The 17,088-nt window shown below is 44.1% G+C and overlaps 1 protein-coding gene across 1 annotated transcript in view; it reads left to right on the top strand.

The window, feature by feature from the left end:
- The window catches only part of LOC129861127 (voltage-dependent L-type calcium channel subunit alpha-1D-like), a 138,986-nt gene extending 129,506 nt beyond the window's left edge, over window positions 1-9,480 (top strand). The window contains exons 44-48 of the mRNA XM_055932277.1: window positions 2,210-2,370; window positions 2,861-2,985; window positions 3,182-3,316; window positions 3,403-3,588; window positions 3,671-9,480. Of these exons, the coding sequence (XP_055788252.1) occupies window positions 2,210-2,370; window positions 2,861-2,985; window positions 3,182-3,316; window positions 3,403-3,588; window positions 3,671-3,967 (904 nt within the window). The 3' untranslated portion in view covers window positions 3,968-9,480. The remainder of the gene's footprint in view (window positions 1-2,209; window positions 2,371-2,860; window positions 2,986-3,181; window positions 3,317-3,402; window positions 3,589-3,670) is intronic.
- Window positions 9,481-17,088: the final 7,608 nt, after the last annotated feature.

The following is a 17,088-nucleotide window of genomic DNA, read 5'->3' as shown; positions in this document are numbered from 1 at the left end:
CTCTACTGTATTCTCCTCTACTCTCCTCTCCTCTACTGTACTCTCTACTGTATTCTCCTCTACTCTCCTCTCCTCTACTGTACTCTCTACTGTATTCTCCTCTACTCTCCTCTACTGTACTGTACTCTCTACTGTATTCTCCTCTACTCTCCTCTCCTCTACTGTACTCTCTACTGTATTCTACTCTCCTCTCCTCTACTGTACTCTCTACTGTATTCTCCTCTACTCTCCTCTACTGTACTGTACTCTCTACTGTATTCTCCTCTACTCTCCTCTCCTACTGTACTCTACTGTATTCTACTCTCCTCTACTGTACTCTCTACTGTATTCTACTCTCCTCTCTTCTACTGTACTCTCTACTGTATTCTCCTCTACTCTCCTCTCCTCTACTGTACTCTCTACTGTATTCTCCTCTACACTCCTCTCCTCTACTGTACTCTCTACTGTATTCTCCTCTACTCTTCTCTCCTCTACTGTACTCACTACTGTATTCTCCTCTACTCTCCTCTCCTCTACTGTACTCTCTACTGTATTCTCCTCTACTGTACTCTCCTCTACTGTACTCTCCTCTATTCTCCTCTACTGTACTCTCCTCTCCTCTACTGTACTCTCCTCTATTCTCCTCTACTGTACTCTCCTCTCCTCTACTGTACCCTCCTCTATTCTCCTCTACTGTACTCTCCTCTCCTCTACTGTACTCTCCTCTATTTTCCTCTACTGTACTCTCCTCTCCTCTGCTGTACCCTCCTCTATTCTCCTCTACTGTACTCTCCTCTCCTCTATTGTACTCTCCTCTATTTTCCTCTACTGTACTCTCCTCTCCTCTACTGTACTCTCCTCTCCTCTATTCTCCTCTCCTCTATTCTCCTCTACTGTACTCTCCTCTTCTCTACTGTACTCTCCTCTACTGTACTCTCCTCTATTCTCCTCTACTGTACTCTCCTCTATTCTCCTCTACTGTACTCTCCTCTCCTCTACTGTACTCCCCTCTATTCTCCTCTACTGTACTCTCCTCTCCTCTACTGTTATCTCCTCTCCTCTACTGTACTCTCCTCTATTCTCCTCTCCTCTACTGTACTCTCCTCTATTCTCCTCTCCTCTACTGTACTCTCCTCTCCTCTACTGTACTCTCCTCTATTCTCCTCTACTGTACCCTCCTCTCCTCTACTGTACCCTCCTCTATTCTCATCTACTGTACTCTCCTCTCCTCTACTGTACTCTCCTCTATTCTCCTCTACTGTACTCTCCTCTCCTCTACTGTACCCTCCTCTTATCTCATCTACTGTACTCTCCTCTCCTCTACTGTACTCTCCTCTTTTCTCCTCTACTGTACTCTCCTCTATTCTCCTCTACTGTACTCTCCTCTCCTCTACTGTACTCTCCTCTCCTCTACTGTACTCTCCTCTCCTCTACTGTACTCTCCTCTATTCTCATCTACTGTACTCTGCTCTGTTCTCCTCTACTCTCCTCTCCTCTACTGTACTCTCCCCTATTCTCATCTACTGTACTCTCCTCTCCTCTACTGTACTCTCCTCTATTCTCCTCTACTGTACTCTCCTCTCTTCTACTGTTCCCCCCTCTATTCTCCTCTACTGTACTCTCCTCTCCTCTACTGTACTCTCCTCTCCTCTACTGTACTCTCCTCTATTCTCATATACTGTACTCTCCTCTATTCTATTCTCCTCTCCTCTCCTCTCCTCTCCTCTACTGTACTCTCCCCTATTCTCATCTACTGTACTCTCCTCTCCTCTACTGTACTCTCCTCTATTTTCCTCTACTGTACTCTCCTCTCCTCTACTGTACTCTCCTCTATTCTCATCTACTGTACTCTCCTCTACTGTACTCCCCTCTATTCTCCTCTACTGTACTCTTCTCTATTCTCCTCTACTGTACTATCCTCTACTGTACTCTCCTCTCCTCTACTGTACTCTCCTCTCCTCTACTGTACTCTCCTCTCCTCTACTGTACTCTCCTCTATTCTCCTCTACTGTACTCTCATCTATTCTCCTCTACTGTACTCTCCTCTATTCTCCTTTACTGTACTCTCCTCTATTCTCCTCTACTGTACTCTCCTCTCCTCTCTTCTCCTCCTCCTCCTCCTTCTCTTCTCTTCCACTCTACTGCACTCTACTCTATCAGTACCTGTCCAGATGTGGCTGCTGTTGACAAGGTGGTTGTTTACTGATGTTGTTGTCTGGTTGTTGCTCAGGATGCCCCATAAGGAGTTTCAAGACCTTCAAACTGACTTGGACACAAATGCATCGAGGGGTTACCATCAACCTGATAGTCTCTATGACGACGACCAGCAACCCATTTACCAAGATGGTGGGCGGTCGCCAAAGCGACGGTTGTTCCCCTCTACACCACAGGGTGAGGTCCCTTGGTTACCATAGTGATTAAATCAGGGGTGTCACTGATTGGCTGATAAAGATGATGGAACACTCAAAGGGCTTTACATTGTAATGAGATCCATAGATGTAAATGATAGGTGTCTCTCCTGTGTTTAAACCTCCAGCACCCCACAGACCCTCCTTCAACTTTCTCTCCTCTGTTTAAACCTCCAGCACCCCACAGACCCTCCTTCAACTTTCTCTCCTCTGTTTAAACCTCCAGCACCCCACAGACCCTCCTTCAACTTTCTCTCCTCTGTTTAAACCTCCAGCACCCCACAGACCCTCCTTCAACTTTCTCTCCTCTGTTTAAACCTCCAGCACCCCACAGACCCTCCTTCAACTTTCTCTCCTCTGTTTAAACCTCCAGCACCCCACTGACCCTCCTTCAACTTTCTCTCCTCTGTTTAAACCTCCAGCACCCCACAGACCCTCCTTCAACTTTGTCCATCCTGTGTTTAAACCTCCAGCACCCCACAGACCCTCCTTCAACTTTGAGTGTTTGCGGAGACATAGCAGTCAGGATGATGACATCCCCTTGACCCCTTCCGTTCCCCATCGAACAGCTCTACCCCTGCATCTGATGCAGCAACAGGTGGGTACCACTGAACCAAACTGATGGCTACCCATTTGCACTGAAAAACTTACTCTCACACAATTAGCTTACAAAATATTGACACAACTCACTGCACATACACACAAACATGCGTGAGTCTTAATTTAGGCAATGAATTAAAGGTATGTCTATGTGGTTTGACCTCCTTGACCCCTACTCTTCTCCTGTTGCCTAGGTGATGGCAGTGGCTGGCCTGGACTCAAGCAGAGTCCAGCGTCTCTCTCCATCACGCTCTCTACGTTCCTGGGCCACGCCCCCCACCTCCCCCATTAGCAGGGACCACTCCCCCTACTACACCCCCCTCATCCAGGTAAGTGTGTGTGTGTGTGCATTTATGAATGTAAATGTGTTGATACATTTGTGTGTGTGTGTGTGTGTGTGTTTGTGTGTATCCAGGTGGACTGGCGTGGTCCCGGCAGTGTGAGCAGCACCCCTGGCTCTGTGAGAAGAAGCTCCTGGTACACTGACGCCCCGGAAGCCCCTTTGAGCCTCACCTACTCCCCCTCACAGCTCCAGATCCCCCCAGAGTACCGCAGGCAGTACCACCAGAAGATAGGCAGTGCCAACAGCCTAGTAGAGGCCGTGAGTAGCCCTGACACACACACACACACACACACACACTTTGATTGATTGATTAATGATTTCCCCCTTTTTCCTGTTTCAGGTGTTGATTTCAGAAGGACTGGGGAAATACGCCAAGGACCCCAAATTTGTGGCAGCGACGAAGCATGAGATCGCGGACGCCTGCGAGATGACCATTGATGAGATGGAGAGTGCCGCCAGCAACCTGCTGAATGGCAGTATGGGTAATGGAGCGGGGGCAACCGGGGCCACGGACAAAGTGACGGCCACGAGCCTCAGGGACCGTAATCTCCATGACTACAGTGATGAGGAGCCGGACACGAGTGTGAAATGTGAAGAAGATCTGACTGATGAGATGATATGCATCAGCACCCTATAACAGTCAGTCACATAGTCTGACATGGCACCCTATAGCAGTCAGTCACATAGGCTGACATGGCACTCTATAGTAGTCAGTCACATAGGCTGACATGGCACTCTATAGTAGTCAGTCACATAGGCTGACATGGCACTCTATAGTAGTCAGTCACATAGGCTGACATGGCACCCTATAGCAGTCAGTCACATAGGCTGACATGGCACCCTATCAGCCTATGTCAGTCACATAGGCTGCGTCTGACATGGCACCCTATAGCAGTCAGTCACATAGGCTGCGTCTGACATGGCTCCCTATAGCAGTCAGTCACATAGGCTGCGTCTGACATGGCACCCTATACCGTATGAAGTGCACTTGTGCACTATATAGGGGGAGATGTGCCTTTTGGAGTGCCTTTCTTTCTGTGGAATGAATAGATGGATGGAAACACTGCCAGCTGGAGAGGACTGGAGGGATGGAAGGACATGCTAAGGATCTAACTACAGAGGAGTGGAAAGAGGGAGGGACACGCTAGGGATCCAACTACAGAGGACTGGAGGGATGGAAGGACATGCTAAGGATCCAACTACAGAGGAGTGGAAGGAGGGAGGGACACGCTAGGGATCCAACTACAGAATGGAGGGATGGAAGGACATGCTAAGTATCCAACTACAGAGGAGTGGAGGGATGGAGGGACATGCTAAGGATCCAACTACAGAGGAGTGGAGGGATGGAGGGACACGCTAAGGATCTAACTACAGAGGAGTGGAGGGATGGAGGGACACGCTAAGGATCCAACTACAGAGGAGTGGAGGGATGGAGGGACACGCTAAGGATCTAACTACAGAGGAGTGTAGGGATGGAGGGGAACGCTAAGGATCCAACTACAGAGGAGTGGAGGGATGGAGGGACACGCTAAGGATCCAACTACAGAGGAGTGGAGAGATGGAAGGACATGCTAAGGATCTAACTACAGAGGAGTGGAGGGATGGAGGGACACGCTAAGGATCCAACTACAGAGGAGTGGAGGGATGGAGGGACACGCTAAGGATCTAACTACAGAGGAGTGGAGGGATGGAGGGACACGCTAAGGATCCAACTACAGAGGAGTGGAGGGATGGAGGGACATGCTAAGGATCCAACTACAGAGGAGTGGAGGGATGGAGGGATACGCTAAGGATCCAACTACAGAGGAGTGGAGAGATGGAGGAACATGCTAAGGATCCAACTACAGAGGAGTGTAGGGATGGAGGGGAACGCTAAGGATCCAACTACAGAGGAGTGGAGGGATGGAGGGGCACGCTAAGGATCCAACTACAGAGGAGTGGAGGGATGGAGGGGCACGCTAAGGATCCAACTACAGAGGAGTGGAGAGATGGAAGGACATGCTAAGGATCTAACTACAGAAGAGTTTCACCCAACTCTCTTTCTCTCTGTCTGGCAACACCCAGTGAACCGGAGAGTGAGATATAGGTAGGGGTTGTCCCTTAGGGGATGCAGTAATGCTAGGTTTGCCGTGCACTCAGGATGAGTAGGATTAGTGTCACCGCCACAATGACTTCATACAGAAATCACATATCAGTGACATCACGTTCCAGTCCTCAGGCATATCCCCCCTGCCTCCCATTTGCCTTACCCTCTGCACAGAGATACTGAGAATAGTGAGTCATAGTTGTAGTGGTGGCCATTTTACAGACCGCTTTTTGAAACTGTGAACAACCAACACACAAGAAAACAGTGTACTCTAATATCACACACTCATTCCTGCCCAACCAATCAATCTTCAGGGATGACAGGGTTCCGATCGATAGACACATGTACAGGTACAGACACTAGAAGCCATGTTGTTTTGTGAAAGGAAAAAGCTATTAAGTTGTAGATATTTTTTAAACACTGTAAGAAAAATAAACTATAGAAAATAGATGCTTTGTATTTAGTTAATTATGAATCGTTACATGTATAGCAATATCGTCCCCATGCCTATGTTTTATTCGTGAATTAATATGAAATTATATTTTATAATCTTGTCGCCTTTTCTCCCGCTAGAATGCATTATGTTTAAGCATAGCAGTTTAAGGAGGATAATGTTGATTTAGAATGACTATGATGTCAAACAGAGCTGCTTTCACTGAAGTGTACGTACAGTATGGCTGTACAGAAGGAGGGTTTACCATTTACCAGCTTAGCTCACTGCCAACAGAAATATATAGTTTCAGGTTACATTGAGGACAACTGTTTTTCATTGTGTATTGTACAGCACTAGAGCAGTTTAACTGTTTACTTTGTCACTGTGCTTCTTCTTCAACTGCGTACTGTCATGGAAATGTGTTCATTTCCTGTCAACCTTTACAGTATGTGCAATGAAAGGGCTCCTTCGAAAAAACACCAAAAGGGAAAATCTTTGCTTAGAAGACACATAGCTGTGGCCAATAAAGCTGTATGACTAATATGCATTTTCCAAACGTGTAAAGTCAAGTTCAACATAAACGCATGTCATGTCAGGGATCTTTGTGAAATGTAAATTCCTTAACAATGGAATATAGTGTTTACAACTACTAGAGTTTCCTCAGCATCACTAACATCTTTCTCTCAACACAAAACACTGCTCTCAGTTCAACACATGAATGATGGAAGGCATGAAAGATGGCATAGTGATGGCCACTCAGTGGGGTTTTATTTAGAAGGGATAATACAGCTTTGGTCAAAATGTACTTTTTATATAGCAGGTTAGGAGAAATAGGTTAAGGTTAGGAAAAGCGTTAAGGTTAGCTAAAAGTAATTGAAAAAATAACTTTTGACGTCAATTTGACAAAAGTTGTATCCCATCTAGAAATGACCACTCAGTGAGTGTTTAGACTCAGTGGGGTTCAAATCCTGACATGACGGTATGCATGCATGCCTTCCAGGACCGGTAATGATAACTACTGCACCAGAGGTTATATCATTGGCTCAAAATGTCTTTGAGATGGTGACACTGTACTTTTCCTGGGGCTATGTACAGTTGAACTCAAAGTTTACATACACTTAGGTTGGAGTCATTAAAACTCCTTTTTCAACCACTCCACAAATTTCTTGTTAACAAACTATAGTTTTGGCAAGTCGGTTAGGACATCTACTTTGTGCATGACACAAGTAATTTTTCCAACAATTGTTTACAGACAGATTATTTCACTTATAATTCACTGTATCACAATTCCAGTGGGTCAGAAGTTTACATACACTAAGTTGACTGTGCCTTCAAACAGCTTGGAAAATTCCAGAAAATTATGTCATGGCTTTAGAAGCTTCTGATAGGCTAACTGACATAATTTGAGTCAATTGGAGGTGTACTTGTGGATGTATTTCAAGGCCTACCTTCAAACTCAGTGCCTCTTTGTTTGACATCATGGGAAAATCTAAATAAATCAGCCAAGACCTCAGAAAAAAAATGTAGACCTCAAAAATTCTGGTTCATTCTTGGGAGCAATTTCCAAATGCCTGAAGGTACCACGTTCATCTGTACAAACAATAGTACACAAGTATTAACACCATGGGACCACGCAGCCGTCATACCGCTCAGGAAGGAGACACGTTCTGTCTCCTAGAGATGAACTTACTTTGGTGCGAAAAGTGCAAATCAATCCCAGAACAACAGCAAAGGACTTTGTGAAGATGCTGGAGGTACAAAAGTATCTATATTCACAGTAAAACGAGTTCTATATCGACATAACCTGAAAGGCCGCTCAGCAAGGAAGAAGCCACTGCTCCAAAACCTCCATAAAAAAGCCAGACTACGGTTTGCAACTGCACATGGGGACAAAAATCGTTCTTTTTGGAGAAATGTTCTCTGGTCTGATGAAACAAAAATAGAACTGTTGGGACATAATGACCATCGTTATGTTTGGAAGAAAAAGGGGGAGGCTTGCAAGCCGAAGAACACTATCCCAACCGTGAAGCACAGGGGTGGCAGCACTTCAACAATATAGATGAAATGATGAAGAAGGAAAATGATGTGGATATATTGAAGCAACATCTCAAGACATCAGTCAGGAAGTTAAAGCTTGGTCGCAAATGGGTCTTCCAAATGGACAATGGCCCCAAGCATACTTCCAAAGTTGTGGCAAAATGGCTTAAGGACAACAAAGTGAAGATATTGGAGTGGCCATCACAAAGCCCTGACCTCAATCCTATAGAAAATGTGTGGGCAGAACTGAAAAAGCGTGTGTGAGCACGGAGGTCTACAAACCTGACTCAGTTAAACCAGCTCTGTCAGGAGGAATGGGCCAACATTCACCCAACTTATTGTGGGGAGCTTGTGGAAGGCTACCTGAAATGTTTGACCCATTTGCTACCAAATACTAATTAAGTGTATGTAAACATCTGACCCACTGGGAATGTGATGAAAGAAATACAAGCTGAAATAAATAATTCTCTCTACTATTATTCTGACATTTCACATTCTTAAAATAAAGTGGTGATCCTAACTGACCTACGACAGGGAAATTTTACTCGGATTAAATGTCAGGAATTGTGAAAACTGAGTTTAAATGTATTTGGCTAAGGTGTATGTAAACTTCTGACTTCAACTGTATGTGATTACAGAGACCTTTGAGTCAGAGATCTGCCAAGTGATATGTGAAGGTAAATTCCACTAAATTGAATCATCTTTAATTATACTGTTTGCAAGTGAGAAAAACAAAAACTACATTGAGAAACAAAAGGTTCGTTATACAGCTTGTGCAATTCACAGCTGAATTGTTTGTACTGCTTCCGTTGTGTAAGAACCTGTGCAGAATGTGAAGGTTAATGTGATTCACTGTACTTGAAGAATCCTGCTTTCTACCCGCTAACGTTACAGCTCATTCCACTTTGTAGCAGATTAGTTTTACCTTCAGATTTTATACTGTTGAAACCCCTTTTTTGTACAGTTCCTTTATTCTTTTGAATATTTGCCTGGAATGCTGATGATTTTGTAACGATCACAACTGAATAAACTCTCCAAGTCACTCAATGGCTCCAGATGACAGTATCTGTGTTAAATGTACTCGGCGGCAGGAATTTGCCAAACAAAAAATATGGACTTTGCATATGATCAAAACAATTACCATCACAGCTGTTAGTGAGTGTGTAAAACGCAGGGTGCAAAGTGATGATGGAAGAGTTCGCTAATATTCCTAATTTAAAACGTAGTCAAAAGCTAACACTAACATGGTGGTTAATAATACTTTCCGAATGCACTGTACACGTGACTGTGAACGTGTTGAAACTAGAGAGTACATTTGTGTGGGATCATTATGTCTTATCTAGGCTCAGTTGTACAGCTTCAGTGAATTTCTCTAGAAATGTCATAAATGTGACTGGAACATTGCCCATTGTGATGTTTGGCTAGCTGGCAGCTGTTGATTAAGTACCAACATTTCCATAGAAATCATAAGAGCAATAGATTCCGAGGAATTGAGATATGCAAACAATGTGTTGTTACCCCCATTCAAAACAATGGATTGGATTAGGTAAAAAGACAGATAGAAAAGGTTCAGTAAAATGTAAGTGCTGGTGATATGCAGTACCAGTCAAAAGTTTGGACACACCTACTCATTCTTGGGTTTTTCTTTATTTTTACTATTTCCCACGTTGTAGAATAATAGTGAAGACATCAAAACTATAAAAATAACACATATGGAATCATGTAGTAACCAAACAAGTGTTAAACAAATATATTTTATATAGTAGCCACCCTTTGCCTTCATGACAGCTTTGTACGCTCTTAGCATTCTCTCAACCAGCTTCATGAGGTAGTCACCTAGAATGCATTTCAATTAACAGGTGTATCTTGTTAAAAGTTAATTTGTGGAATTTCTTTCCTTAATGCGTTAATGCCAATCAGTTGTGTTGTGACAAGTTAGGGGTTAGGGTTGGCTCACATGAGGACCGCCACAGGAAAGGAAGACCCAGAGTACCTATGCTGCAGAGGATAAGTTCATTAGAGTTACCAGCATCAGAAATTGCAGCCCAAATAAATGCTTCACAGAGTTCAAGTAACAGATCCATCTCAACATCAACTGTTCAGAGGAGCCTGCGTGAATCAGGCCTTCATGGTCGAATTGCTGCAAAGAAACCACTACTAAAGGACACCAATAATAAAAAGAGACTTGCTTGGGGCAAGAAACCCAAGCAACGGACATTAGACCGGTGGAAATCGGTCCTTTGGTCTGATGAGTCCAAGTTTTAGATTTTTGGTTCCAACCGCCATGTCTTTGTGAGACGCAGAGTAGGTGAACGGATGATATCCACATGTGTGGTTCCCACCATGAAGCATGGAGGAGGAGGTGTGATGGTGTAGGGGTGCTTTGCTGGTGACAATGTCTGTGATTTATTTAGAATTCAAGGCACACTTAACCAGCATGGCTACCACAGCTTTCTGCAGCAATACGCCATCCCATCTGGTTTGCGCTTAGTGGGACTATCATTTGTTTTTCATCAGGACAATGACCCAACACACCTCCAGGATGTGTAATGTCTATTTGACCAAGAAGGAGAGTGAGATGGTTTGAGTGTTCAGTATATGTGGGAACTCCTTCAAGACTGTTGGAAAAGCATTTCTCATGAAACTGGTTGAGAGAATGCCAAGAGTGTGCAAAGCTGTCATGAAGGCAAAGGGTGGCTACTTTTTTGGTTACTACATGATTCCATGTAGTATTATTTCATTGTTGTGATGTCTTCGCTATTATTGTACATTGTAGACAATAGTAAAAATAAAGAAAACCCCTTGAATGAGTAGGTGTGTCCAAACTTTTGGCTGGTACGGTATGTATTTGGGCTCCCGAGTGGCGCAGCAGTCTAAGGCACTGCATCGGACAATTTCTTTGGCCACCATACCTATTTTGACAATTGGCCTGGTTTACCACACGGAGCCCTGCTGATCCGTCTGCCGACGTAATAGCATGAGGGGGCCACAACAGACTTTTGTCCGTCGCGACGTACCTCCAAGGCCCTTTCTGCTTGCTTGCAAGCCCCGGCCCGCTAACTGCCTGAAGCCACTCACTGGACTCCTATGATTCACTCGTTTACGCATGCCTCTCGCTAACGTCAATATACCTTGTCCATTGCTGTTTTGGTTAGTAATTATTGCCTTATTTAACTGTAGAGCCTCTAGCCCTGCTCAATACGCCTTATCTAACACTTTGATTCCACCTATAACACATGCGATGACATCACCTGGTTTAAATTATATTTCTAGAGACAATATCTCTTTCATCGTCACTCTATGCACAGGTTTACCCCCACTGTATTCACATCCTACCATACCTTTGTCTGTACATTATGCCTTAAATCTACTCTACCGTGCCCAGAAATCTTCTCCTTTTACTCTCTGTTCTGAATGTACTAGGCGACCAGTTATTTTAGCCTTTAGCCGTACCCTTATCCTACTCCTCCTCTGTTCCTCTGGTGATGTGGAGGTTAATCCAGGCCCTGCAGTGCCTAGCTCCACTCCCACTCCCCAGGCTCTATCATTTGTTGACTTCTGTAACCGTAAAAGCCTTGGTTTCATGCATGTTAACATTAAAAGCCTCCTCCCTAAGTTTGTTTTATTCACTACCCTAGCACACTCTACCAACCCGGATGTCCTAGCCGTGTCTGAATCCTGGCTCAGGGAAACCACCGTAAACCCTGAAAATTCCATCCCTAACTATAACATTTTCCGACAAGATAGAACTGCCAAAGAGGCGGAGTGGCAATCTACTGCAGAGATAACCTGCAGAGTTCTGTCTTACTATCCAGGTCTGTATCCAAACAATTCGAGCTTCTAGAAACAAGTCTCTCACCGTTTCCGCCTGCTATAGACCACCCTCTTCCCCCAGCTGTGCCCTGGACACAATATGTGAACTGATTGCCCCCCCATCTATCTTCAGAGCTCGTGCTGCTAGGTGATCTAAACTGGTACATGCTTAATAACACCCCAGCCATCCTACAATCTAAGCTTGATGCCCTCCATCTCACACAAATTATCAAAGACCCCACCAGGTACAACCCCAAATCCATAAACATCGGCACCCTCATAGATATGATCCTAACAGACTTGCCCTCCAAATACACCTCTGCTGTTTTCAACCAAGATCTCAGCAATCACTGCCTCATTGCCTGCATCCGTAACGGGTCTGCGGTCAAATGACCACCCCTCATCACTGTCAAACGCTCCCAGGCCTTTCTAATCGACCTGGCCCGGGTATGCTGAAAGGATATTGACCTCATCCCGTCAGTAGAGGATGCCTGTTCTTTCTTTAAAAGTGCCTTCTTCACCATCTTAAATAAGCATGCCCCTTTCAAAAAATGTAGAACCAGGAACAGATATAGCCCTTGGTTCTCTCCAGACCTGACTGCCCTTGACCAGTACAAAAACATCCTCCTGCGTTCTGCATTAGCATCGAATAGCCCACGTGATATGCAACTTTTCAGGGAAGTTAGGAACCAATATACACAGGCAGTTAGGAAAGCTAAGGCTAGCTTTTTCAAGCAGAAATTTGCATCCTGTAGCACAAACTCAAAAATATTCTGGGACACTGTAATGGCCATGGAGAATAAGAGCACCTCCTCCCAGCTGCCCACTGCACTGAGGCTAGGAAACACTGTCACCACCGATAAATCCACTATAATTGAGAATTTCAATAAGCATTTTTCTACGGCTGGCCATGCTTTCAGCCTAGCTACCCCTACCAGGGTCAACAGCCCTGCACTCCCCACAGCAACTCGCCCAACCCTCCCCCATTTCTCCTTCACCCAAATCCAGATAGCTGATGTTCTGAAAGAGCTGCAAAATCTGGACCCCTACAAATCAGCCGGGCTAGACAATCTAGACCCTCTCTTTCTAAAATGATCTGCCGAAATTGTTGCAACCCCTATCTCTAGCCTGTTCAACCTCTCTTTCGTATCGTCTGAGATTCCCAAAGATTGGAAAGCTGCCGCAATCATCCCCCTCTTCAAAGGGGGAGACACTCTAGAACCAAACTGCTACAGACCTATATCTATTCTACCCTGACTCTCTACCCTGCCTCTCCTTCCTTTTGAAGGAAAGCCATGTTAACAACAGATTACTGACCATTTAGAATCCCACCGTACCTTCTCCGCTATGCAATCTGGTTTCAGAGCTGGTCATGGGTGCACCTCAGCCACGCTCAAGGTCCTAAATGATATCATAATCCTCATCGATAAAAGACATTACTGTGCAGCCGTATTCATCGACCTGGCCAAGGCTTTCTACTCTGTCAATCACCACATTCTTATTGGCAGCCTCAACAGCCTTGGTTTCTCAAATGATTGCCTCTCCTGGTTCACCAACTACTTCTCTGATAGAGTTCAGTGTGTCAAATTGGAGGGCCTGTTGTCCGGACCTCTGGCAGTCTCTATGGGGGTGCCACAGGGTTCAATTCTCGGGCCGACTCTCTTCTCTGTATACATCAATGATGTCGCTCTTGCTGCTGGTGATTCTCTGATACACCTCTACGCAGACGACACCATTTTGTATACTTCTGGCCCTTCTTTGGATACTGTGTTAACCTGTTTGGCGTGCAAGCCCGACGTCGGTACACTTATGACAACAGCCAGCTCAAAGTGCAGGGCGCGAAATTCAGAAGATATTTTTTTTTTATATTTAACTTTCACACATTAACAAGTCCAAGGCACCAGATGAAAGGTACACATCTTGTGAATCCAGCCAACATGTCCGATTTTTAAAATGTTTTACAGGGAAGACACAGTATGTAAATCTATTAGCTAACCACGTTAGCAAAAGACACCACTATTTTTACTCCATCAGTTTTTTACTACATCAGTAGCTATCAGAAATTCGACTAAATAAAGATATTAATAGCCACTAACCAAGAAACAACTTCATCAGATGACAGTCTGATAACATATTTATTGTATAGCATATGTTTTGTTAGAATAATGTGCATATTTCAGGTATAAATCATAGTTTACATTGCAGCTACAGTCAGAAATTGCACCGAAAGCAGACAGAAAAATTACAGACACCAACGCCAAATAACTAAATACTCATCATAAAACATTTCTGAAAAATACATAGTGTACAGCAATTGAAAGACAGGCATCTTGTGATTCCAGACAATATTTCTGATTTATCAAGTGTTTTACAGCGAAAACACAATATAGCGTTATATTAGCTTAGCACAATAGCAAACATAACAACAGCATTGATTCAAGGCAAACGTATAACGTATAACGTATAACAAACCTATAACGTATAAACCACCAAAATATATTAATTGTTTCACTAACCTTCTCAGAATTCTTCAGATGACAGTCCTGTAACATCATATTACACAATGCATATAGAGTTTGTTCGAAAATGTGCATATTTAGCGGCACAAATCGTGCTTAGACAATGAGAATAGTGTCCATAACGTCAAGCAATCTGTCCGGCGCCATCTTGTAAAGGCAACTTTTCTTATCAAATACTATTCATAAACTTGACTAACAAAATACAGGTTGGACAGCAATTGAAAGACAAATTAGTTCTTAATGCAATCGCTGAATTACATTTTTAAAATTAACCTTACTGCGCAATACAGGCTGCGATAACGCAAGGCTACACTGCAGGAAATGGCGTCTTATGCATTTGACATTTTTCAACAGAACAATGAATTATCAGCATAAATAGTTCTTACTTTTCGAAGAACTCCCATCAGAATCTTGGGAAATGTGTCCTTTGTCCAAAAGAATCATTGCTAGGTTGGAGAACTTCGTCTTCAACGTTGCAATTAGCAGTAAACAATAGCCATGTGGGCCAGAGATACCGAACTTCCTAAAACGTCACGAAAAATAAATACCCGAAAATCGCAATATACTGACATAAACTGATATAATTCGGTTTAAAATAACAACATTACGATATATTCAACACCTATATCGAATAAAAACAGAGCCGGATATCTAGGAGCTAATACGGGAGCTTCTAAAATGACATGCCTGTAACGGTGGTTCTTCAACCAAAGAGGAGGAGTAGTGATTGAACCAAGGCGCAGCGGGTTGTGAATACATAATTTAATAAAGACACGACAAAACAATGAAGACAGAAAACGACCTAGACTTGAATAAACTACAAAATAACAAAACCGAAATGTATAGACAGACCTGAACAATACGAACTTACAAATAACGTGAAGAACGCACAAACAGGTAAAAATAGACTACACAAAATGACGATGTACAAAACAAACCGAACAGTCCCGTATGGTGCGACAAACACTGACACAGGAGACAACCACCCACAACGAACACTGTGAAACAACCTACCTAAATATGACTCCCAATTAGAGGAACGCCAAACACCTGCCTCTAATTAAGAGCCATACCAGGCAACCCTAAACCAACATAGAAACAGACAACATAGAATGCCCACCCAAACTCACGTCCTGACCAACTAACACATACAACAAACTAACAGAAATAGGTCAGGAACGTGACAATGCCAAGACCCTTCCTGCGTCAGAGCGAAGAGTGGAAAGATGGGACACTTCGGTTCAAAGCAATTTATAACCTTTGGGACCTACGTAGAAACTCCATTTCAACTCTCCCTATTCGCTGACACCCAATGGAAGGCGTATGCAGTGCATCTCAACCAATAGAGGACAGGCAAATTAATACACATATCTCAGAACAGCCAGCAAAATTCTGCATTCTGACATACACATAGGAAAATTGCTCTAAGTCCAGTTCTGTTTCACCCACAGATATAATTCAAACGGTTTTAGAAACTAGAGAGTGTTTTCTATCCAATAGTAATAATAATATGCATATTGTACGAGCAAGAATTGATTACGAGGCCTTTTTGAAATGGGCACCTTTTATCTGCGCACTCAATACTGCCCCTTGAGCCCAAAGAGGTTAACAAACCTCCAGACAAGTTTCAATGCCATACAACTCTCCTTCCGTGGCCTCCAACTGCTCTTAAATGCAAGTGAAACTAAATGCATGCTCTTCAACCAATCACTGCCCGCACCTGCCCACCCGTCCAACACCACTACTCTGGACGGTTCTGACTTAGAATACGTGGACAACTACAAATACCTAGGTGTCTGGTTAGACTGTAAACTCTCCTTCCAGACTCACATTAAGCATCTCCAATCCAGAATTAAATCTAGAATCGGCTTCCTATTTCGCAACAAAGCCTCCTTCCCTCATGCTGCCAAACATACCCTTGTAAAACTGACTATCCTATCGATCCTTGACTTCGGCGATGTCATTTATAAAATAGGCTCCAACACTCTACTCAACAAATTGGATGCAGTCTATCACAGTGCCTTCCGTTTTGTCACCAAAGCCCCACATACTACCCACCACTGTGACATGTACGCTCTTGTTGGCTGGCCCTCGCTTCATATTCGTCGCCAAACCCACTGGCTCCAGGTCATCTACAAGTCTCTGCTAAGTAAAGCCCCACCTTATCTCAGCTCACTGGTCACCATAGCAGCACCCACTCGTAGCACGCGCTCCAGCAGGTATATTTCACTGGTCACCCCCAAAGCCAATTACTCCTTTGGTCACCTTTCCTTCCAGTTCTCTGCTGCCAATGACTGGAACGAACTGCAAAAATCACTGAAGCTGGAGACTCATATCTCCCTCACTAGCTTTAAGCACCAGGTGTCTGGGCAGCTCACAGATCACTGCACCTGTACATAGCCCATCTGTAAACAGCCCATCCAACTACCTCATCCCCATACTGTATTTATTTATTTATCTTGCTCCTTTGCACCCCAGTATCTCTACTTGCACATTCACAGTCAGCACCTTAGGAGTAAATGTCAGTTGGCTTTTCATAGCCGATCATTAAGAGTATCTCTACCGCTCCTGCGGTCTCTAGAGAGTTGAAAACAGCAGGTTTGGGACAGGTAGCACGTCCGGTGAACAGGTCAGGGTTCCATAGCCGCAGGCAGAACAGTTGAAACTGGAACAGCAGCACGGCCAGGTGGAATGGGGACAGCAAGGAGTCATCATGCCAGGTAGTCTTGAGGCATGGTCCTAGGGCTCAGGTCCTCCGAGAGAGAGAAAGAAAGAGAGAAAGAGAGAATTAGAGAGAGCATACTTAAATTCACACAGGACACCGGATAAGACAGGAGAAGTACTCCAGATATAACAAACTGACCCTAGCC

Source organism: Salvelinus fontinalis, chromosome 8, assembly GCF_029448725.1.
Source record: "Salvelinus fontinalis isolate EN_2023a chromosome 8, ASM2944872v1, whole genome shotgun sequence".
NCBI classification, from domain to species: Eukaryota; Metazoa; Chordata; class Actinopteri; order Salmoniformes; family Salmonidae; genus Salvelinus; species Salvelinus fontinalis.
The sequence above is the reverse complement of the archived record's forward strand: the minus strand, read 5'-3'. Positions and strand labels throughout refer to the sequence as shown.